General features: G+C 36.5%; 1 protein-coding gene across 6 annotated transcripts in view; it reads right to left on the reverse strand.

The window, feature by feature from the left end:
- LOC150084367 (cell adhesion molecule Dscam1-like) overlaps window positions 1-23807 on the reverse strand; it is a 99751-nt gene that overhangs the window by 11994 nt on the left and 63950 nt on the right. For 3 of the 6 annotated variants that reach the window (XM_090376012.1, XM_090376009.1, XM_090376008.1), the window contains 2 exons: window positions 2843-2990; window positions 2543-2691 (listed from right to left, as the gene is read on the reverse strand). In XM_090376012.1, coding sequence (XP_090232138.1) covers window positions 2543-2691; window positions 2843-2990 — 297 coding nt within the window. Of the gene's footprint in view, window positions 1-2542; window positions 2692-2842; window positions 2991-8137; window positions 8300-8393; window positions 8508-13927; window positions 14210-22697; window positions 22809-23340; window positions 23515-23807 lie in introns of those variants that run through there. The other 3 variants (XM_090376007.1, XM_090376010.1, XM_090376011.1) reach the window with 2 other exon arrangements.

Consider the following 23807-nt stretch of genomic DNA (forward strand, 5'->3'; position numbering starts at 1 on the left):
GGCTTTAATAATTCTAAATATGAGATTTTATCTAACTTTATGACCAGTCTAACTATTTTACCTCACTCTTCGGCAAGCGTAGAAAGAATCTTCTCCCAAGTAAAACATATAAAAAAAAAGCCACAAACTCCCTTAAACCAGAAACTGTGAAAGATCGACCAGTGGCAAAACAGGCGATAAATAGATCTAATCAAAATTGCTATACATGGAAACCTAAATCAGAATTGGTAAAAGAAGTCATACAAGGAACTTGTCATAAAAGATAACAAGAACATTTGAAAAAAATGAAAGAACTTCAAAAAATAATTGTGGAGGGAACTGAATGGGATGAAAATTCTGATTACAATTAAATAAAAGATATTTATGCATGGTAAATTTTATCTTATTTGTGTTGCTATACTATATGATGAAAACTAGGTTTTTTTTGGGTTTATTTAAGTTGCAATCTAAGTTTTTTTTAAAATTAGTGAGTGGGAGCCCTGCTGGGTATGCTACATTTGAAACCACAAGTCAGTATATATCCGTCCTATGATTGGTCTGTAATCGGTGTAAGGAACTGGGATAGAATAAATGCCAGTGTGGTGCCATGCTGCTTGAGCTGCTTGCTCGTTTCCTGTTATTCCAAATTGCAAGGGTATCTAGCAAAACTTGACACTCAGCCAATTTTCATTGAGATGAAGTAACCGAGATCTGATTTGTGTCAGAAGAAGATGGGAAATCCTGCTATTGATTTTGAAGGACCATCACTGTACTTAAAGAGTCTGTATACATTATGACCTGTGAACTTAAAAGTTTATTGAGAAGAGTCACGCCATCTTGATGGCGTAGAGTCCAGCTGTAAAAACACTGCATTCAAGCGGCAACAGGATAAATAGAGTGAATAGGAAGGATTACTGCTACTTCTACAGATTTGTTAGTTTTTGAGCCGGCTGTATATATATCTGAAGAGTTTGTTCATTCCAAGGCGTGGACTTCATGTGAATGTCTAAAATTTTGGCTTGACAGAGAGTGTTTTCCCTACTGACAAAAATAGTTATGGCAAGCAGGTATCTACATTGTCCAAGGTGGTCCCTGAAGCTTGATAGATATTTTAAAGATTGATGTTCCATTGTTGTGTTACTTCTTGCAACCGGCATACCAACAGATTTATTTTCATTGGGTTTGTTTCTATATATGTTTACCCACTGAGGATCGAAGAAATATGTCCAGATGGTGTGAGAAGGGGGGCTACGTAATTTGACTGCATGGTTAAGAAGCAATACCTTTCTCTTAAGATGTAGTGGAGGTTCATTGGCATCTATGGACAAATTACCGCTAGGGGTGTCCTTAAAACTCCTAGGGAAATTCTGAGAGCACTATACTGGACTGGATTGAACTAAGCCAATGCGGTTTTACTTGCAGAGTCATAAACTGGCGATCCGTAGTCTAAATATGATCTGATTAAAGTTCGATATAGGTGTAGCAGTGGAAAGCGATCCGCTCCCCACGTCATAGACGAGATAACGTTAAATATAATGAGAGTTATGTGTTTCTATAGGCTGGTATTTCTTGGTTACTTCAGCATAAGTGAGATTTGGTATGTTGAGCATAACTCTCTTCCTAGCTACCTGATAGGTAATCTTTGTTCAACCTTGTATTTTTGAAACTTTCTTCCTACCTTCCAGAGTTCGCAGGCTATTGAGTAGTCGACTGTATGTTGGCCTTTACAGTTTTCAGTATTTCTGCAGTGCAGTCCATTTGTATGTGGGCTTTGAAGCTAAATTTCAGGCAGACTGTGTCCCCCTTCAGATCGTCCAAATTTTTGACACTTGAAGCATCTGACTGGATGGGGCTTATAGGGACGTATTCAAAAATTGAGACATCCGGTTTCGACACACGATGGTAAGGTTGGCGTATCAAATTTAAGAATAATGTTTTTAGTAGGAACACGTTCTCCATCTTTTTTTATCATTATTTGTTTTTCTTGAATCACTTTTTGATCCTTTAATTCCTGAAATTCCCTTTGGAACTATTTCATGTAGCATGAGGGTACTTGTACACGTATTCCGCCAAGAGTTAATATTTTCATCACAGCCTGAGAATGCTGATGGTTAGCTGTTTCAGTGAGTAAATCTCCAAATCGGACTCTTTTCACCATTTGCGGTGAACCAGCCAGGTTTTCTAAACATTTCTGAATCATGAACGGTGAAAGGGCACTCATAGGTTTGGACGAAAGTGAATGTAATATAAGAAATGTTAGATATTCCTGTTGATGCTCATTATTTCTTAGTCTCTTGGATTGATATGAATCATGGTCCATTTCATTTCGGTGCCAATAAAATGAGTGTCTCGGCTCAACCATTAAAATAATGCCAAAACAAAGCTAAAACTTCGCGTGTAGCCGTAAAAACAAACTGAATTGAACGGTAAAATGAAAAATATGATGTTAGCCAGAGAAAGAATAAAAAAAAGTACCTCACAAATGATTTGAACGAATGGTTCCGATTCTGATGAATTATTTATCAAAATATTTCAAAATAATTACATCGATATATTTTCTTACCTACAACTAGCAGTTTTACATTTCTCTCGTCCCTTCCGTATTCGTTCTTTGCCACACAGCCATAAAGAGCTCCATCCTTTCTTCCAGAAGCTCGTATAATGAGTTCAGAACTCACCCCTTTTTCTTGTTCTCTGTCGAATTTTTCGATCCTTGAAAAGAAAATTAATGTTTGCAAAAATTACTAATAATATTGAAATATTACGGCTTTACCGAAACTGAAATTAAACAGAGGCAACCACAATAAACTAATAATCTGCCAATAAAGCAAAAAAAGAAAAATACCCTTTTTGGTTTACGCACCTGGTTTGTTTCGAAAAGTCAAGCGGTTTTTTATCTTTAGTCCACTCAATAGTCAGGGGCTTGTCTCCCAGGGCCTCACATTTCAAATTTGCACTGTCCCCACGGCGAACTGTCTGAACAGTAAATTTCTCTTCAAACCGCGCTGGAACTACAGAAGAAGAGAGAAAAACAAGTGACATTAATTTCTTATTTCTTCGGACCTTCTAGTGGAGCAAGAATGTGGTAGAGTGATGCATACTAAAATAGGGATTTCCAGTATGCCACAGTACCAAATTCTATAAGAATTCGTAGTGTATATGCGTAGCCCTAACCTAGTGTTCATAATGGTGTTGCATAAATATATCACTGGAATTGGCTGAATTTTACAAATGGCATAATTTGGGAATTTTAGTAGTCAGCAATGAAAGCTGATGAGAATATGCTACTAATTGAATTGAAAAGTCTTGTTTAAGAGAAAGAACACGATGGAGTACTGCAAAAGACATCTATACAAACTTAGTATCAGATAATGTGGCAAAAACAATAAGATATTTTACGAAATAACGCACGAACATGTATAGGTCTTAAACAGCCGTTCATTGAAAATGGTTATATTTCCTGGTACGAATACAGCGGTTCATTTAGCTAGGCCAGCAAATAGGATTTAGTATCTGAATGATTATTATCATGATATTACAGTCTGTGGATGGCTGGAGAGCAAAAGTAATAATCTGTCATCGGAAAAGCGAAATGTTCTATGAAAAGCGGATTGAAACCACGTAAGTCGAGATACATATAACTATAAACATTTAAGCAACAACTAGAAGTAATTTAATCATATTAAACAACTCAGAAATATATAATGATTGATAGAGTTCTCCAAGAAAGACAATTACACTTACTAGCCAAAATATTATAAACATTTATTCAATATGTAGTAGCCCGCATTTTTCCAGAATTACAACCCAAAACGTCGTCATAGCATAGATTCTACAAGGTGTTTCAGGGAAATCTATCTCCAGTTTTGACCATTCTTCCATCAGGATATTTAATGGCTGCTGCAGTGTGATCGATAAAGAACAGTAAAGCCGAACTGCCCCTTCCAGCATATCCTAGACATTCTCAACTGGATTCAGATCAGGAGAATTAGACGACCAGGGAAGATCTTCGAAATGTTTCTCGAACCGTTGAGATACAATTTTTTGCACGATAGAGATAGTAGCATTGTGGTCTTGAAAAAATCCATTGTAATCCGGGGAAAATGAAGGATTGCATGATAAAGTTGGTCCAATACAATAGAAAGATATTCATTGGAGGTAACGTGACCTTCTGATGATAAGAGCGGACCCAACAGAATATAACCCACACCATGACACCACTTCCTGTTGTTTGAATGGTGAACCTGAGACAGTCTGGACAAGGTTTCGTAAAGTTCACAAAAAACTTTAACCCTACCAGTGGTGAAAAAAAGTGTAAAGCAAGACCCGTTAGACCAAATGATCTTTTCCACTGTTCCACAGTCCAGACTTGGTATTGGCGGCACCGCCCAAGTTGAAACTTTCGATTTTTTACAGAAAGGTTTTTAGAAAGGCACAAGATTACTAAATCCAGATGATTTTTCAACCCCTGCCGCATAGTTCAGTTGGAAATGGGTCTTTATTTGCCTAATTTGAAGGATGTAACGTAACCTTCTATCATTTGCTGGACACCGGACCGTCTATTCTGACTCCCATTTCGCTTTAAAATCCTAGAGTCTCGTTTTTCGAGTACCGACTCTCTGTTGCTTTTCTTCCCTTTAGAGCTACATTTTTCTCTTGTATTTCAGTCATTGAACACTTTTCAGATGGTTTCTTTTGATTTCGCCACTGCGGCTCCAACTAAACATTGTCTAACAATAACACTTTCCTGAAAATCGGAAAGATCACCTTTCTTCCCCATGACTGCATTGATTACGGATTAGAGCGTGCAGTATTTATCTGACACCAAGGAACTTGTGATCATGCCATATGACAACTTTCGTTTGCATACCATGCGTTTAATTATTTGTTTATGTCAATTATAAAGGAAATTGGGATTAATGGTAAGATCCTGCGTTGGAACATGGGCTATCCAAAGGAAAGGAGCCAGAGAGTAGTCTAAAATGTACATTCCTCAAGGTGGACTAATATAGCAAGTGGAAACCCTCAGTATGAAAAATTTCAAATGACATTATATTCTTGGAAATACATAAGAAAACTTTGCTTGTAAAATATGCAAAGGCAATTAATAATGAAGTTCCAAATCTTCGTTCCAATATTGACACGTTGTTATATTAATATAAATTCTATATGAAGTCTTTCAGTTTTAAATTCACAAAAAATTTATTCTAGATTGTTACCGAAACTAATAGGAGCATATACACTCTCCTCCAACATGTAGGGATGCACCAGGTTCGGAAAAAGTAGTCGTTCCAAAGTAATATGTCGATGAATAACGTAAATGATTTCGAGTGGTAGCACCCGGTAGTGCTCATAATTCGAGGCTGTCACTTTAAAGCTAAGGTACAAACAGCAAAAGTAATAAACTTTGCACCACTTCCAGAGGATAATGCAGACTTAGGAATCACAATCACTATGCATCAGATGGACATAAGTTTCATGCAAGTTGCAATGTATCTACACTACAGTTGGGTTCATTGGCGGTTGTTCTTTATAGAAATGATCGTCCATGCCTTCATTTACATCGTGGACTAGCCCGCTCTGCTTGCATTTTGAGAAATCTACGGAGAAGCGTAATACTTGTATGAGCATGCTTTTGTCCCAAGTTATAGCTAAGCAATGACGCAGTGATTTGGAGAGATTACTCTGAAAAACACGCCTTGGCCAGTCTAGCGAACAGATCTTAACAAACGGAACACTCCTGAGAGATTTTGGATCAGGAACTCTGGCAGATCACCAAATAACTCGCGTAAACGAACTGGCCACAACTCGAGAGATGGGTGGAGCAGTATTCCAATTTCGACATATAGAAATCTTGTTCAGAGTATACATCTCTTCCCAGATTGCTGAGGGCATTAAAGTCCATGATAACCACACTAGATATTAACTTTTCTGTTTTAAAACCACAATCGCTTTGCCTCACTCGGTGTCCTAATAAATAATATGAAGTATGGTTGGTTGGAGCAGGTGGACTCTTTGTTGGATTGTTTTAATGCGTTTGGAAATATAAAAGAATATTTATTATCATTGTAGAAGAAATGCCAATTTGAAATCCAGCCATTTCCAGCAACACATCTTTATAAATCTGTTTAGTTTTTAGTATTGATTTACACATACAACACTCCCTTAATCTACGGATAGATTAAGCCAATGAGTACGTTGCGCATTCAGTTATGTAATGAATTGGTATATCTGTTGAAATTATTGTAATTCCTGGAAATTAGAGAAATCCTATTGATTGAATATCGATAGGATTGTCCCAATTAAGCGGAAATTAATATATATGATTTACTAATGAGTTTCTAAAGTTAGTCTTTTAAATGTTGTCATTGACAAAATGTTAAAATATAGCATATTCCTAACTGAATCACTTTCATAGTCTGCCACCAATTTACGTACCAGATTTCACATCCCGTTCATTAGCTCATTTGATTTCTCATTGATCAATATCAATTCCAACTTCCCCAGATCCAACGGCCCTCGAAGGTAGCATGATGGATATAAATGTCATCCTCCCCACACCGAGTAGAAAAGGCTGGATTCGAATCCCATCAATTATGCAAGGAATTTTTATGCGCTTTTTTCCCAATGTAGCTGAGCTAGTTGCTGTCAGGCAAGGGTCGCATGGTTTTTTATCCAGGAAGCTCGGGTTTTTCGTTCAACAAGCAAATCGACCACATAATACACGTATTTTATTGGAAAAATACTGACTCCTCATAGCTTTAGTTGCTTTGGCACTTAATACACACTTATTGGTGAAGATCCAGTTATGGATCATTTTCCTCATTTTTCTGAAATTTTACAACGGTTTGTTGCACATCAGTGAGACATTCCTTTAAAACACAACGCCAAAACAAAATAATATATATTTTGCGTTGATAAAGCATATGCAATCCACATTACGCATACTTTCTGATAATGCAAATAGTCATGAATTTTTGCATACACCAACCAACATTATTTATATTTACCATTTCACAGAGAAACACGCAATTTTCTTCAATCAAATCATTCATCCTCACAACTGTACCTTCGCAGTACAAAAGTAGATTTTCAAGTGCATTTTTATCTGATGTGCTTATCGACGGTGTAGCAAATCCACGTGAGTCTGGTGACTATTCTTGCTTTTTTTGGTACTTCTAAACCATTATTCTCCTCACGCAATGCTCACTGTACATAACTTGCATTTGTAAGCAACCAAAAATTTCACCTTGGGAAGAATTCTTTCTTGACAATCAGAAACTGTATTTACAACAACTGGGCAAATTTTGACGAATCCACCATGCATCCCTCATGGGCATACCGAACATTTCGCATATTACTAAAATAACTATATATATATAACTCCAACAGGCACGTTTTGGATACCTATATAGTTTAAAACCTCCTGGAATAAACATCTGAAATAAACATCCGTTATTCCTATAATATAAAAACTATTCAAGCAAAAGGACCGCACCTTTGCGATACTAAACAGTAATGGAAATCCTCCATTAGTTTCAACTTGTTCATTCACAATACTTACCCTTACTGCAGCTGAAAGAAATAAATTATTAAAGCTGAAAAAGGAAAGCAGTTATTAAACTTAGGAAACACTAAATAGCTTACACTTTATATACAAGAAAATGTTTTATTTATCAGCCAAACATATGCATGGTTTTATTTATCAGCCAAACATATGCATGGTGATCTATGCAAATGAGGTCCCAGTATCTAGGTCACTACATGACATCTCCTGGACGTTTGCTGCTAAAATAAACAAACGCTTTTAAAAATATTATACAATTTTAAATAATCTTCCCCAGTTATTTTTTCCTCAAGATGCTGTCTTCTCTGAGATGATCACACTGGAACACGTACCTGCAATGAGATTAATACAGCCTGCAAAGAAAGTACAACACATTCAGATTAGAGTAAAAAAAGAAACAATTTTTAAAATGAACAGAATCATCTTATTACTTTTTATCTACAGATGTTATTTACGGTACCAACTAATGGTAAGTTAATTATAATTATTTAAATTGCATATTATCAGTATTATAGTAGATAAAACCCTGGCATAAAACAACCGGATGCCAAGATATGGGACATCCAATTCTGAGATATCAGGTTTTCTCACCCATCACGCTAAGAAACACGGTTTTCTTTAAGATTCCAATGTTATTTTCTGCAGAACAAGTGTAGTAACATTCATCCGCCTTTTTAACTCCAGTGAGAATTAAAGTTCCATTGGTTGTGGTGCCTACATGTTCTCCCAGATGTCGCTGATTATCGACGGTTCCTGAAAGAGAAACAAAATTTGTGATGTTATAAACAAATGAATATGTTTCGGACTAAGAGCAGACCATTGAACAATATGACCTCTTTTTTTTTACCTTTGGTCCACATTACTTTGGGTTCAGGATAACCACCAGCTCGGCACTTGAATACAGTACTAAATTCTTCGAGGAGAGATTGATCTTCAGGTTCAGTTATCCAAAATGGTGGAGCTGAAATAATGTGCCTTGTTATTTATATTAAAAGAAATGAAAAAATAGTAAATTTCATTTCGATGAATACCATCAAGATTAATCGAAATTAAAGGCTTTTTAAAACGATGGACAACGAGTGACTGCTATTATGAAATTACAATAAATTTTACTTGGTAAGTGTACAAAGCGTATTTTTCAATAACAATACTTGTACATACATCGGAATTTAGATTCATGTATAATATGAAGTCACTGCTTTGGTTTTGAAGAATAACAACCATAATGTATGCTGGCACATTACCAAAACTTGTGCAGCTGCAGCTCAAAAACTCCTTGGCAATGTTATTAATATATCTGTTGTTGCTTATAGGAAACCCAAATAGGAAGACAGTATATTTCAAAGTGCGTCCTCATTATTTTATCATATAAAGTCATTCATAATCATTCATTTCAATATTCTAAGGAACATTGCTGGAATTTCAAAGGGACATGTTTCCTCGTAAATGACCATTCTACAAATCTTAAGAAAATTTCTATAATATATATTATGGAAAAATTCTCTTTTTCATGGCATGCACTAATTTTTGAGAAAATATTCCATTAATATTAACTATATTTTAAATAAATCTTCATTTTAATAGCCAACATATTCAGCATATTTTCTGCAGTTAGTATTAGCAGTGGAAAATTATGCAAGAAAGCAAGTTCGTACAGCATCAGCCAAAAATCATAGTCCGACCATTCTAATAATTTGCCTAGTTCTTCCTTAAATTTATTCAAATCAACCATATGTATTTTCTTTCATCCAGCGGGTAAGAAGTTGTTCCAATAGTCAACAACACGCTGGCACAAAACAAATTTCGGCACATCTATCCTGCTACCAATCCTTCCTCAATTTGAATTTATACCCTTGCGTTTGAGCAAGAGGAAGCATTCCATCAATCAATTAATTCCAAGCTTTAACGCTTACTCAATCAACTTAAAGATATCCTAGTGGTGCTACAATTTGCAGAACTGACGCCTTCCTTGAAAAGAATACCCTTTTTTCTACCTCACAAGTCTCATTTTTCTTCTCTGCACCCTTTTCAACAGATCCACATTATTCATAAAATAAGGCTCCAAGACCTGAATGCAGTATTGAAGATGTAACTTATACAATGGGATATTTTCTTCCTTATCCCTGATAGCAAAAAAGCTTCTATATAATTGACAAAACTCCCTGTTCTGTCCTGACAGCCTGCCTGCACTGCTCAAGAAAACTTCATGTTTGACTGCACAATTACCTCCAGGCCTTTTTTAGATGGTACGTTAATCGATTACTGCTACCCACATGAAGTGCCTTGCATTTCTCATTGTTAAACTTCATTTGCCACTTCATAGCCCATCTGCCTAATTTTTATAGATCTTGTTGCACTATTGTATGATTACTGCCATTAACTACCCTGCCAACTTTTATGTCATCGGGCTTAATGTCTAAAGTTAGCTTTAATCATTATCCTTAATAAATACGGAAACAAAAAATGGATTCAACACTGAATCCACAGGGCTACTCCACGAATAATCTTAGTTTCCAATTACTTGCCCTTAAAACTGTTAGAAATTGTACAGCAGTCTTTTTTATGCAAAGGTATAAAAAGCTCTTCTGAAATCTCACTATATGATGTCAAAATTATATTTTGCATAGAGTTCCTTTATTATTGTGTTATAGGATCCAATCAGACTGGTCAGAGAAGACGACCCCTTAACAAATCCATGCTGTGACTGCCGTATAACTGGTCACAAGTCAAGATTACAGGTCTGTAATTACTCACTTCACCCTTTAACCCCCCACCTTGTGATTTGGGGTTACATTCGCACATCTTCAGTTTACAGGGACTTCCCTGAATCTAAGGACGCTCTCATAATTATCGCTAAACATTTTCTGACTTCTTTTGCAGCCTCTCTCAATATAAGTGAATATATGCCATCCAACCCAAGTTTCTCTTCCACTCTTCTCTCAGTTTATCACAAAAACATTTAGCTCTATGTTAGAATTTGATGTACTTCTAGCATCCTCATCCCTAAAAAATTCTTGTATGTTCTTCATTCCTCATGTTTTCCTATCTCTTCCACCGGATTTTTGTAGACCATAGAAATAGTCTGTTTCGTTGTGTACGTATAACAAGCCAAAGCATCTAAGGCGTCGGTATGTTTGTTTGTTTTTGTTGTTTATTTGGCTTTTAGGAGCATTAGCAACTAAGGCCATATTGCTCCGGGATATGCGGTGGTCATTCCCTGACCTTTCCGCATCCTCCGTATTTGGTAGTGACGGGTTCGAACCCCCGGTCTAATCAAGATGCGTGTGCTGCTCCTTCCCACCTGGCCACGGAGGAACCAAAGGCGTCAGTATATTATGTCTGTAAATTGCGCGTATTCTGCGATCAATTGGCCTGTTTATTGGATGAGAACACGAATTTCCGGGAGAAAAAAAAAAAATGCAACCCTTGCCTGAGATCTACTGTGACAACCCCTCAGGATCAAATGACAAACAAATGATAACCCCTGAGGGTCAATCTGGCATTTATTCAAAAGACAACAAACTGTTATTATAACCTGTTTTGGGACTTACAAGTCTCTCATCGTGATTAATAAACTGGGCATGATCACCGGAAGCCAATTTCATGAAACACAATTGCCTTGGGAATACCAATCAGTTAATACTGCTAGACATGAACTGTGGTTGCGATTCCATGTAAAGCTTGTTGTCTGTTTATAGGCTTAAGGCGAAAGGGCAAGAAGGCCATAATGCGCCTGCATGTAAAGTCTATCTCCTGTCATTAACTACTGAAGCTGATTTATTTGTTATTATTTATGACTACACAGGTGATAAACGGCAGAAAAACAAAAATTAAAAGGCAAAAAAAATCAAAGAAATCTTTCAAAAAAAATGACACAAAGTTAGGGAGACATTAACCTTAATGTCTTAATAATGCACTAAATTTTGACTTGAATTTGCTGAGTTATGCAAATGAGTTAATGAGCAGCAACTGCGATGTCGACAGTCATATCCTAATGACCATAAATATATCTTAATAAGGTATGATCTCAGTGGATAGTAATACAGGCATGATATCGACTTCTCACGTTGAGAACTGTTAATTAGCTGAAGGTATCGAGTCATAACGTCTGACAAGCTCAGTGTGGTTTCTTGGAGGAAAGCTAATAACCTTCTTGCCTAGAGCATCCCAGGCATGCCCCATTGGACTAAGGTCTGGGGATCTAGCTATCCAATTCATACAGACTATTCTCTCTCTCTTTGAAGGAATCGATTGGCTAGGACAGCTCTATGAGGACATTACCAGCTGTTAAAAGAAAGTCTGGACAGGAGCTTATAAGGATCAAGGATCTGAACTCGATACATTGCAGCAGCGAATGTTTCTCGAGAGAACACTGCTGCAGAAGGCTCATGTAGCCTTCTGTAGCAGTATTCCCGTATACAAGTTCTCCTGGATCCAGCAATATAAATCCATTAAAATGCAATCTATATAATGTAAATCTATAAAAAGAAACATTCAAAACGCAAAAGTGCCAATGTCAAGTTACAATTTTTGAACAGCGTAAAAATTAAGAATTTTGTTTGTCTTTCTGAAGTAAAATTTCTAAAATTTTCGATGAGTTTAAATTTTTAGTTTCGCAGTCAAAATATTGGTTGATACTGGTAGTACAGTAGCGACCACATAAACTGAATTACTAATATATATATATATATATTTCAAAACAACATTTGGATTTTCCTATACAGTGACAAGAATGATTAAATACTGCATTATACTGATAACAGAGATTACAAAACAAACTATTTAGAATAATGATTTATAAAAAGCTACAGAAATATATTTCGGTCAAAACCAATATTTCGCATTAATATTTAGTGAAAAAAATAATGATGCCTGTAAACACAAGCCCGTGATAAATGCCTGTTGATCTTTTATAAAAGGTAGGTCTTTTGTTGACCGAGCCGAGATTCAATTACCGCCTTGCATGGCATGGCGTATATGAGATTCATGATGTTTCTTCACCTAAAGATAAAACAATACATTATTTGGCACATATTAATCGTTAATTGTAAGAAATACTGGAAGTTGAACGAAATGATTCTGTAATGTTGTGCTTATATTGCCTAAGATACGGCGAGGAGTCGGGCAGAAAAGTAGTTTCGGCTTTCCGGAAATTGTCTCTGATAACAAAAAATCTCCTTTGAATATATTTCGTGGTAATCACCATTAATAATATCAAAGTTTATTCTGCGCACTTCTTTAGTTGTTATGCATCCCCAAACCATCTGGTTCAATGGAAGCGTCACTGTTGATTCAATGAAGACAAGATTCACTAGGTACCAGCAAAGCATAATTACCATGGAAGTTAAATTTAGAACCATCAGAGAAGATTACAAATTCCCACAGTTCAGCTGTACAATTAGTTCTTTTTTAAACCAGTGTTAGCATTTTATCAAATTCTTACAAGACAGGTATGCTTTCAGACTACTCATGGCAGGTCTTCATCAGACAGTTTTTACACCAGCGCGATTTTCCACATCGCATTTAGTCCTAAGGAGCTTACATGGAGGCTTAGACGTTTTATAAAGGAATGAATGGTACTGGAGTATTAATCCTCTTCAGCCTTGTTTTAAGTCCTCTTAGCAATACAGTGATTTTGTTACTTCTCATTCGTTTGGAGAGATCTAGGTTCGGTCTGGTTAATTGCTGGAAAAATTTCTAAACACCACTTCAATAGAATCTACAATTAGCCGATTTCAGGTGGAGGGAATAGGGTTTCCCGTTGAGCTATTCAAAGTTTTTAAACCCACACAGCATTCAAACAGGCCTGTGAACAAACTTTTACAGACGCGATACAACAGATGGTATAATTAACTAACACTTCTACAAACCACCAAGAACGACAACTCTATTCCAGATTTTCGTTTGATATTTCCGGTCTCGTGTTTATTTTTAAGAATTTTTATCGAAGACTAATTGCCGGCAACCATTTAAGAACTTTATAAGCTAGAAAAGTCCTCCCTCTCAAGAGTAATAATTACACCTTTTTTTTTTTTATCGGAGTTAACTGCTTCTGCATCAAACCGCTGCCTAAATATAAACTAACTGAACAAGCTTTCAAGTGACATAATTTTACGAGTATAAGAAGATATTAAACAACAAAGTTGAAGCGGGGAGAGTGATGCAATTTTTGTGGTAGCCACCGTATATTTTGGGATGTCGTATGAAAATGGTAACGTTAGTGGACTTCAGGCATATAATATTAATTAAACATTAACAAATAAGCTAATTGTCGCATATATTCTAATAATGTGTACACTCTTCGTGAAAATTATTAAAATAAAAAAATGATGCTCGTCCTATTCGATAAATACAATACAGGCATATCAGATTGTTACTTACAATTCACTGTGAGCGTGGCCGTGTAGGAGTCCTGCCCTACCTTATTGCTTGCCATGCACGTGTAATTGCCACTATTTCCAAGAACTAAACCATTCACTTGCAAAAGAGAAAATTCTTTCTCCGATTGGATGATAAAATTTCCATCTTTTTCCACTTCTATTCCGTTTTTCATCCAGGTGAATTCAAAAGGTGCAGTTCCTTCTATGACTGTGCAAAACACTTTAGCTTTTTGACCTAACACCAAACCCGGTGGGAAAGTGAAGTGCTGGATTTTTGGCAATCCTGTAAAATAAAGTCGACATGTAATTCCAAAAATGAAATTAATATATTCGTATTACACCTTACATCTTTAACACCATTCTGTTTTGCATATGTAAAACTGAATGGTGTTAAAGCATTTCCGATTATAGAAAAAATACTATTTTCAGAAAGTCTTATTTTATATTATATTTAAGGAATACTGTAGCAGTTAAATAATTAAGTAGACATATATTAATACACTTTTCTTCAAATAATATCTTATTTATGTAGTCATTAAAGCTATAAGCAGGCCCTTGAGAGAGATAGTGTGTCAATAATTTCCGGTGTTCCTAGACTTCCACTCTTCCGAATGTGGAAAAATAAAAAGTAAATCAGCACAAACAATTTTCTCGACATCTGCTGAGTTTTTGTTGTATAGGAGTTTCTGATGAAAGAGCTACTTAGGCCATATTGTGCCTTTAACATATTTCTGACTTAACATGATGGATGCTAAAAGGATGAATCCAAAATCGATTGGACATTTTTGTTCATTTTAAAAAAAAGGGAAAGAAAGTCAGAGATGTAAATCATTTACTATGATGTGGCAGAGTTGTTGTTATTGGGTTTAAAGACACAAGGGCAACTGAGGCCAAATTGTGAATGTGGCAGAGAGATAGACGTTCTTGCAACTGCTGAGAATGTGAGGTCCTCACACCTTATTTACAATTACATCTTGAAAGATAAGAGATCATGCTTCTGCATAGAAAATGCTCGTATAATGTCAAATTTCTTATGGTTAGCAATTAACGTGAATTAACGTAAGCCGTATTAAAGACTGCAGTCTGCCTGCTTTATTTTCTTTTCTTTTCAGTTGCAGATTGAAAACATGGCCTCAAAACCTATCTGAACACACATAGAAGTATAACCGAATTGTAATACTGATATCGCCCTTTTTTTCTCCAAGGTCTCCGTTTTTAATCTCAGAGTCGGCCAGTACGAGGTGAACTGATGAGATCAAAGTTCCTAATTCAAACATTTGAAAATTACGGCACCAATCGGTATCTTGGCATTTCTTTGAGGAATGAGTTTTCCGAACTTGTGTGGGTTCAGGGGAAGTGGGTTTATTCATTTAATTTCAATCTTTGCATATTTCGTATTCTGCAATTAAAAAAACATAAAAGTAAAACTGATCAACCTCTACTTTTAACGGGAATGGATATAAATATTTTTTCAAAATTGGAAGAAAATATTACTTTATTTCCAATCTGATATAAGGTGTTATACATTATATCAGATTGGAAATAAAGATTGGGTTGATGAAATTCAAGGATCAGTATTAGGACCAGTGTTGTTTTTGATTTTCATAAATAACATCGATGAAGGGATAAAAGGCGTGATGTCTAAATTTGCAGATGATGTAAAGATTAGTAGAGTAGTTAATGATCTTCTTCAGAGCTTCTTCAGAATGACCTAGATAGACTTCAGGGATGATCAGAAAAATGGCAGCTATGCTTTAATCCAGCAAAGTGTAAGGTGTTACACCTGGGGAACAGTAACCCCAGAATAACTTATACAGTTAGTGGAATTGAACTAAGCCCAGCAGTGGAGGAAAGAGGCTTGGGTGTTACGATACGGTCAGACATGAAGTTCTTCGAGTATTGTAAACTGGTTGCAAGGAAGGCCCATGGTGTCCTATCGATGATTTATCGAACATTTGCTAGTAGAGAAAAGGACGTCATAATTCCATTATGTGTTAGACCACACTTGGAATACTGCCTATGGAGACAGCACCTAAAGAAAGACATTGAGCATCTTGAAAGGGTCCAAAGACGGGTAACTCGCCTGGTGAGATCGAAAAAAGGGCGTCAAGTCTCCTCCATATGAGAAGGAGACTTGATTGAGGTGTTTTAGGCTCTGAGAAGCATAAGTAAAATGAATGAGAACGAAAGTTTCACGGTTATAAATGATTCTAGAACTAGGGGTCATAATTTCAAGTTACGGGGGGGGGAGAATGCTTAGATTGGATTATTTCCTTTTCTCTTATTAATTATTATTATATTTTTAAATTTTTCTTCTTCTTAGTATTATTTTATTTTTATTATTATTTATTTATATATATATATATATATTTTTTTTTTTTTTTTTGGCAAGTGCAACATAAGCCATAGGCTTCCTTGCAGCATGTGGCCATTGCTACTACTAATAACACCATCAAAACGATCTCCTCGCTCAGTCTAGTGAGGGCGTAAACGAGATGTACGAAAAGAAAGAACAAATTCTAAACAAGAACAATCTCTCACCAACTCACTCCACTTCCTATCGCATAGACTATCAGTTTCTGCTGCTCGCCTCCTGTATAGATATTTCAATAGCCACCATTCTTTTAACATATCTAATTTTCTATTGCAGCGAAATTTTGCTACTCAAACATATTTATACGTTGAGAGTAGAGCAATCTGTCACTTGGTGTTTCTTGTCCTACGGTATTAGTTGTTGTTGTTGTTGTTGTTGATATGGAGGTTTGATGGCGCATAGGCTACTTTGGCCATAATGCGCCTATTCATTTATTATAAAAAGAGATGGAAAGGTTTCATAAATTCAGAATTGATTAAAAAGTCCTGTTTGCTTTATGAAGTTGAAAAATTCGGAAATATCTGCATCATCTCCAATGAGATTCTCTAAAGTTATTGGTCTACGAAGATTAACCAGTGATAGTAGGGTTGAAGTTCTGTCTTGTTCATAGTAAGGGCAGTCAATGAGAATGTGTTTAATACTCAGATTTATATTACAAAGTGGACACTGTGGCGGGACATTCCCTGTGAGTAAATAAAGGTGGGTCAGATATGTATGGCCTATTCTTACCCTTGAAAGGACTACCTCTTCTCGTCTTGATGTGCGGATACTGGAGCGCCAAATTTTTGGATCATGTTTAAATTGAAAGAGTTTATTATTAATTTGAGAGTGCCATATTGCTGTCCATTTTGACAGGCATGCAGCCTGAATGATTAATGCATAATCTGATGGCGGAACAGGGATATCAGTTAAGTCGAAGCTAGTTGGATTTTTTGCGGCTTTATCAGCCAGTTCGTTGCCCAAAATGCCAGAATGAGCTGGAATCCAGCAGAAGGTGACCAGTTGATTGCGTTCTTCAATTTGTAGTAATATGCTTTTTATTTCATCTAGAACAGGGTGTACTTTATCTAAGGGGTTACATAAAGCCAAAATTGAGCTGAGGGAATCAGTGTAAATAACAGATTTTAAAGCACAGTCAGAAGAGAGATTCTGTAAAGCTAGTTTGATTGCATATAATTCAGCTGAGAAGATACTGAATTCAGATGGCAAGGATGCTGAAATAACGGTATTTGGAAACACTGCAGCCGCTCCGACGTTTGAATTAGATTTAGAGCCGTCTGTATAAATTGGAAAAAAGTCAAAGTATCTTTGAGTGTGAGCTTCGTGAAGTTGTTTGATATTTGATGTTTGTAAAATGTTCTTTCCCCATTGAGAGAGGTAAGTGTCACAGGTCGGTATAGGAGGTGGAACCCATGGTGGTTGAGTACAAGTTGTTGTCTGTTGTACGGAAAGGATGGAAACATTCCAAATTTGCATCAGTTCAAGAAGGCGAAGACCAGCTGGCTTTACTATGCTTGGTTTATTTCTGAAAAGGTTTTCTAATGGTGGATTGAACAGGTATGACTGAGTCGGATGCATGGCACAGCTTTGTATCTTGACAGCATACTTCAATAACAGTGTCTTCCTACGTAAAGTTAGTGGGGGTTCATGGGCATCAATGTAGAGACTATGTGCTGGTGATGTTCTGAAAGCACCGAGTGAAAGTCTCAAGGCACTGTGTTGAATTGGATCAAGCCAGCGTAATGCACTCAATCTGGCTGAATCATAGATGGGAGCTCCGTAATCAAGACGGGATCTGATTAATGCCCGATATAGCCGAAGCAGAGATGTACGATCTGCGCCCCATGTTTGGGAGGATAAAGCTCTGAGTATATTTAACTTTTTTAGACAGGAAGTACGTACATTTTTTATGTGGTCTATAAAATTTAACTTATTATCAAATGTTAATCCTAGAAATCTGATGCTATTAGTGACCGGGATGGAGACATTATAAATTTGAAGTTCAGGATCCGGATGAAGTTTGCGCTGTCTACAAAAATGGATGGCAACTGTTTTCTGCTGCGAGAGTCGATAGCCATTGAGGCTGGCCCACTGTTGTATTTTATTAAGTGATATCTGTAGCTGTCGTTCAATAGACCTCATGTTTTGGGAATGGCAGGAGATGGAAAGATCATCTGCATAAAGGTAGGTCTCAACTGTATTTGGAAGCTGATTGGTGATGGAATCTATTCTAAGAGCAAACAAAGTGGCACTCAGTACTGATCCCTGTGGTACTCCTTCTTCCTGTATAAATGTTTTAGAGAGGGCATGTTGGTACTGAACTTGAAACGATCTAGTACGTAGGAAGTTCTGGACAAATATAGGAAGGTTGCCTCGCAGACCAAGAGAGTAAAGATCACTGAGTATGCCATGCCGCCAGGTAGTGTCAAAAGCCTTCTCGATATCTATTGAAACCATTACAAGATGTTCACGTTTAACAAAGGCATTTCGAATGGCGAATTCAGCCTTGACCATAAGATCTAAGCATGACCTATTTTTACGAAAGCCATATTGGCTATGGCTCATTAGATGTTGTGACTCAATGATCCATACGAGTCTTCTGTGGACAATTTTTTCAAGGATTTTGCTCAGACAGCTTGAGAGAGAGATCGGTCTATAGCTATAGGGGTTAGTTGGATCTTTTCCAGGTTTTAGGAATGCCAAAACAGTAGAGTGATGCCAAGAAGTTGGAAAAACATTTTCTAAGAATATACGATTGTAAAAAATCAGAAGCAGGCTTAAAGCTTTGTCATCGAGATGTTGAAGCATGACATAATAAATCCCATCTGGCCCGGCAGCACCATTTTGGGCTGTTCTAATGGCATGCAGAAGTTCAGAGTGTTGCAGAGGTTTGTTATATGGAAGAGTACGTGCGGTTTGAAATTTTATGGCATGCTTTTCTCTAGTTTTTTTAATTCGTTGGAATGACGAAGAATATGCTGATGCCGCTGATATTTCAGCAAAAGTATTGCCCAAAGCATTAGCAATATCTGAGGAACTAGATAGATCTTGCCCTTTCCAGGAGAGGATTGGAGAAGGTATAGTAGGAAACTTACCAGATAACTGTCTAATTTTTTTCCATATAGTTTTCGGATCAGTGTTTCTGTTAAAGGTCGATGCAAAACGGGTCCAGGATTCTTTCTTGGCTTGCCTTTGTACAAATCGTGCTTTTGCTCTTAGCTTCTTATAATTAATGAGATTGTTTGTGGTTGGACATTGCCGAAATAAATTCCAGGCTTTGATTTTTGCTTTCTTTGCTTTTGTGCATTCGTCATTCCACCAGTAATTATAATGCTTGCGACCAGGGGGATTTGATAATGGTATTGTGTCCTTGGCTACTTTTAGGAGATGTGATGTGATGTAATCTGTTACATTGTCAATATTCTGGAGCTGGATTTTTTTCCTCGTCAAGAGAGATTGATGATCGAAATTTTGCCCAGTTTGCACGAACAAATTTCCATTTCCTGCGGAGTTTGTTTGGAGGAGACTGTGATATTAAAAAATTGCATATGATTGGAAGGTGGTCACTGCCCATAGGATCATTTAAAACATACCACTCTATGGTTGGGAGGAGTATTAGAGAACAAATTGAGAGATCTATTGCTGAGGTGTGTCCAGTTGGGAGTTGTATGTGAGTGTGCGCACCAGTATTGAGTAAGGTGAGGTTTTGTGACTCTAGAAAGCTTTCAACGAGTCGACCACGTGTGTCTAGTTTAGGACCGCCCCATAAGGGGTGGTGTCCATTAAAATCCCCTAATATACAGAGAGGTGGAGGTATCTGTATGAGTAGATCTTCAAGATCTTTTAAACAGTAAGTATGGTTTGGTGGTAGGTATATTGAGACCAGTGTTATTGAAATATGGAGAGTTATATGAACAGCAACAGCTTCTATGTCAGTTTGAAGTGGAATATGTTTAGTTGGGATCTTTGAATTTATTAAGATTGCTACACCACCATGGGCAGCATTTGCTGTATTACGATCTCTTCGATAAAGACAATAGTTTTTTATTGAAGGAGAAATTTGCGAGGTTAGGTAAGTTTCCTGAAGACAAAGGGCAACTGGAGAATATCGGTTAATTAGATCACAGATATCATCTGTGTTGCAACGAAAGCCTCTGCAATTCCATTGTAAAATACAAGGCATTATTTGTGTTTTATTGATGGAGATGTATCTGACTGCTTTTTGAAGGTTACTGGCTTATGACGTTCTAATTTAGATTTATCTTTTTTGGAGAAAACTGGCCGACCTGTGTCCATTTCTTCTTCTGCATGGAGTTCTAGAAGGGGACCTTCCTGTATGGGTGTGCCAACTGTGTCCATGGTTGTATCTTGAAAATGTTTTACTACATTTGTGTTTAAACTATGAGATATGGTATCTATGACTGGAGCAGGAGATGCCACTGGTATTGTCAGAGGAGTATTATTTGCCTGGTCAGAGAACTTGGATTGTTGCTTAGAAAGAACATTTCTAGCCCAGTCAGAAATTGATTTGTTAGTGGGAACTGTTACATCAGTTTGAGTGGAGACTGTCTGATATTTTTTTACAGCATTGGCATAGGTCATATTTTTTGTTATAGTTGGAGCAACTAATTTTCTCGCTTCTGGGTAACTTACTTTGTTCTCAACCTTGTATTTTACTATTTTTTTCTCCGTTTTCCACTTTTCACATGTCTTTGAATATGCAGGATGGTCACCTTTGCAATTTGGGCAGGTCATTTTTGTAGCTGTACAGTTACTTTGTATGTGATCTGAGGATCCACAATTAGGGCAGACAGGAACTCCTCTGCATACAGTTTGTGAGTGGCCATACTTTTGGCATTTGTAACACCTTAAAGGGTTTGGAATGTAAGGTCGGATGCGGCAAAGTAAATAACCTGCTTTTACAGAGGAGGGTAAGTTGGGTGTATTGAAGGTGAGAATAATATTTCTTGTAGGTGTCAGTTGATTATCTTTTTTAGTCATTATTCTTTTTGCTTCAATTACATTCTGTCCCTGCAGTTCTTGGGTTATTTCTTCATCGGTGACATTCAGTAAGTCCCAACTGGATATCACACCCTTAGATGAATTTAGGGTTGTGTGTGGAGATATTTTAACTGGAATGCCAGCAAAGCTTGTGAGTTGTAACAGCTTCTCGGAATGTCTGTGGTTGGTGGTTTCTACTAGTAAGTCTCCTGATTGCAGTCTCTTCACCGTCTTGGGAGATCCTGCAATACCCTCCAGATATTTTTGTATTACAAACGGAGACAAATTATTCATGGGCTGACTAGTAAGGGAGTGGATGATTAAGAATGACGGGCAAGGTTGCCCCATCCGATCAGTCTTTTGTCTCTTTGGATTATCATTCTCAATATCCTTATGGTCTGTATTATCCATGATTGCTCCTTTTAGCCCTTGGCAAGTGGACTTACTTGCCAAGATTTCCGGCCCCGCCACGGGGAGGCAGGAGCAGTGCCGCTAGGAGGCCAAGCGGTTAAAGTGTTAGTTGATTAGTGACCTAGAAAAATGAATAAAAAGAAAGGTGGCTTTTCTTTCTCTGTTCTAACTTGTGGCTTTTCAAGTGTAGAACGGTTTTAAAAAAATAAGGCTTTAGATAAACGTATAAACTTAAAAATGACTTTAATCGCCTTTGAAGAGCACTTTATAAATCTCACAAATATCGCTTGGCCTCGAAATACGCTTGGCACCCGGGGCCAGGTATTAGTTCTATCGCCCTCTGCACCCATCCTTTTCCGTTCATTACTGTAGTATGACTCTCACTGACGTACTCTTTGGATAGTAATCATCCACCCAACACAGTGACGCCATCCCTGGTGTTGGGATGTCCCTCCCATTTAGACCACATGTTGCTGTCTTATTTTGTTCCTTTCCTACAAGACTTACCAAAATATAATCGGGAAACGAACTGCGTACTGATCTGCATTGCTTCCTAAGAACATAAAGAATGTTCTAGTAGCGCAGAAACACCATGAAATAAAATATAATCATCAAGTTCTCAAAAAGCCAATAATTGCTATTAAATATAATCATCAAGTTCTCAAAAAGCCAATAATTGCTATTAAATATAATCATCAAGTTCTCAAAAAGCCAATAATTGCTATTAAATATAATCATCAAGTTCTCAAAAAGCCAATACATTGCTATTTAAATTACTAAAAGAAAAAAAAAACAAAAACTCCTTTGAATGGAAAGTGAGTTATTTAACAAATAACTCACTTTCCATTCAATGATATTTAATTTCAATTTTTTTGGCTAAGGGTGGCATATGCCCCTTCTGCCCATCCCTGAATACGCCCCTGATTTTTATTCAATTAACAGAAAAAGTTTGTTATAAAATGAACATATCGTTATGTTAACTTACCCATATTTTCGCAGTTGACTGGCAGTTGCTGACGAAAATTACTTAGCATCATGCACAAGCACAGCACCAGTTTGTTAATCCCATTCATTACAAAGGATACTGCTAACTTTCAACCTACAAATTATGGTAGAACGTAAAAATGCACCATCAAACAACTTGAAGAAGGAAATGTCAGCCCAGTAAACGTAGCGAAGTGCTTAGACGCGTTGTCCAAGAAGGCAGAAAACACCAAGTACATTTCGTAGCGCCACACTGTGAGGGAAATAGGAAATGCATTGCGTACAACAAAAAAAATTAAGCAAAAGCCACTTTAATTGGATTAAAAAAGTTGGGCGATTATAATAAAGATATTTAAGTAGCGATTAATAAAATAATATTTTTTAAAACTTCATTATAATTATGTTTATAAAAATAAAATTCATTTCAAAAGGATAAATAAATATGCGTAATTCTATCGAAACCGTAATAATTTTATTATTATTTAGATTAATTCTGAAATTCAAATAAATTAAATATGTAAAATAGAAAACTGTAAATAGATAAATAATGAAATAATTCATACGATGCCAATAGTAGCACCAATGAGAACAACCATAACAAAAGTTTAATAAAATAAATAAATTAAAAAAAGAATACTTCCTACCGTGTACCAATAACTTGACATTATGTGTTACAGGGGTTCCATAGCCATTGCTAGCCTCACAGATATAAATACCCTGGTCATCAGTTCCTACTTTTTCTATATGAAGAATGTTTTTCGCTGGGAATTTTATCTTTGGTCCAACTGCTAGTGCCACTGGGATGGTATCTGTTGGCCCTACATTTATTAGTGTTTTATTATTAGATTTATCATTGATTAAAAAAACAGAAAAATATAAACAAGTAATAATTTCATTTCCAGTTGTTGGCTACACTTGTTATTCAAGCGATGGAGACTTTGTGTACAATATATTTGCATATTTTTCAGTGACGCGGATAAAAAGAGAAACTAAAATTTTAAATAAAAATTATATTAATATTGTTATATTATTTGTGGTAAGTGATAAAAATCGGAAAAGTGAATGAATTGTTAACGTGGATCATTTTTGAAATTGTCATATCATCAATGGT

This window comes from Mastigoproctus giganteus, chromosome 6, assembly GCF_048544385.1.
Source record: "Mastigoproctus giganteus isolate SK-2022 chromosome 6, ASM4854438v1, whole genome shotgun sequence".
NCBI classification, from domain to species: domain Eukaryota; kingdom Metazoa; phylum Arthropoda; class Arachnida; order Uropygi; family Thelyphonidae; genus Mastigoproctus; species Mastigoproctus giganteus.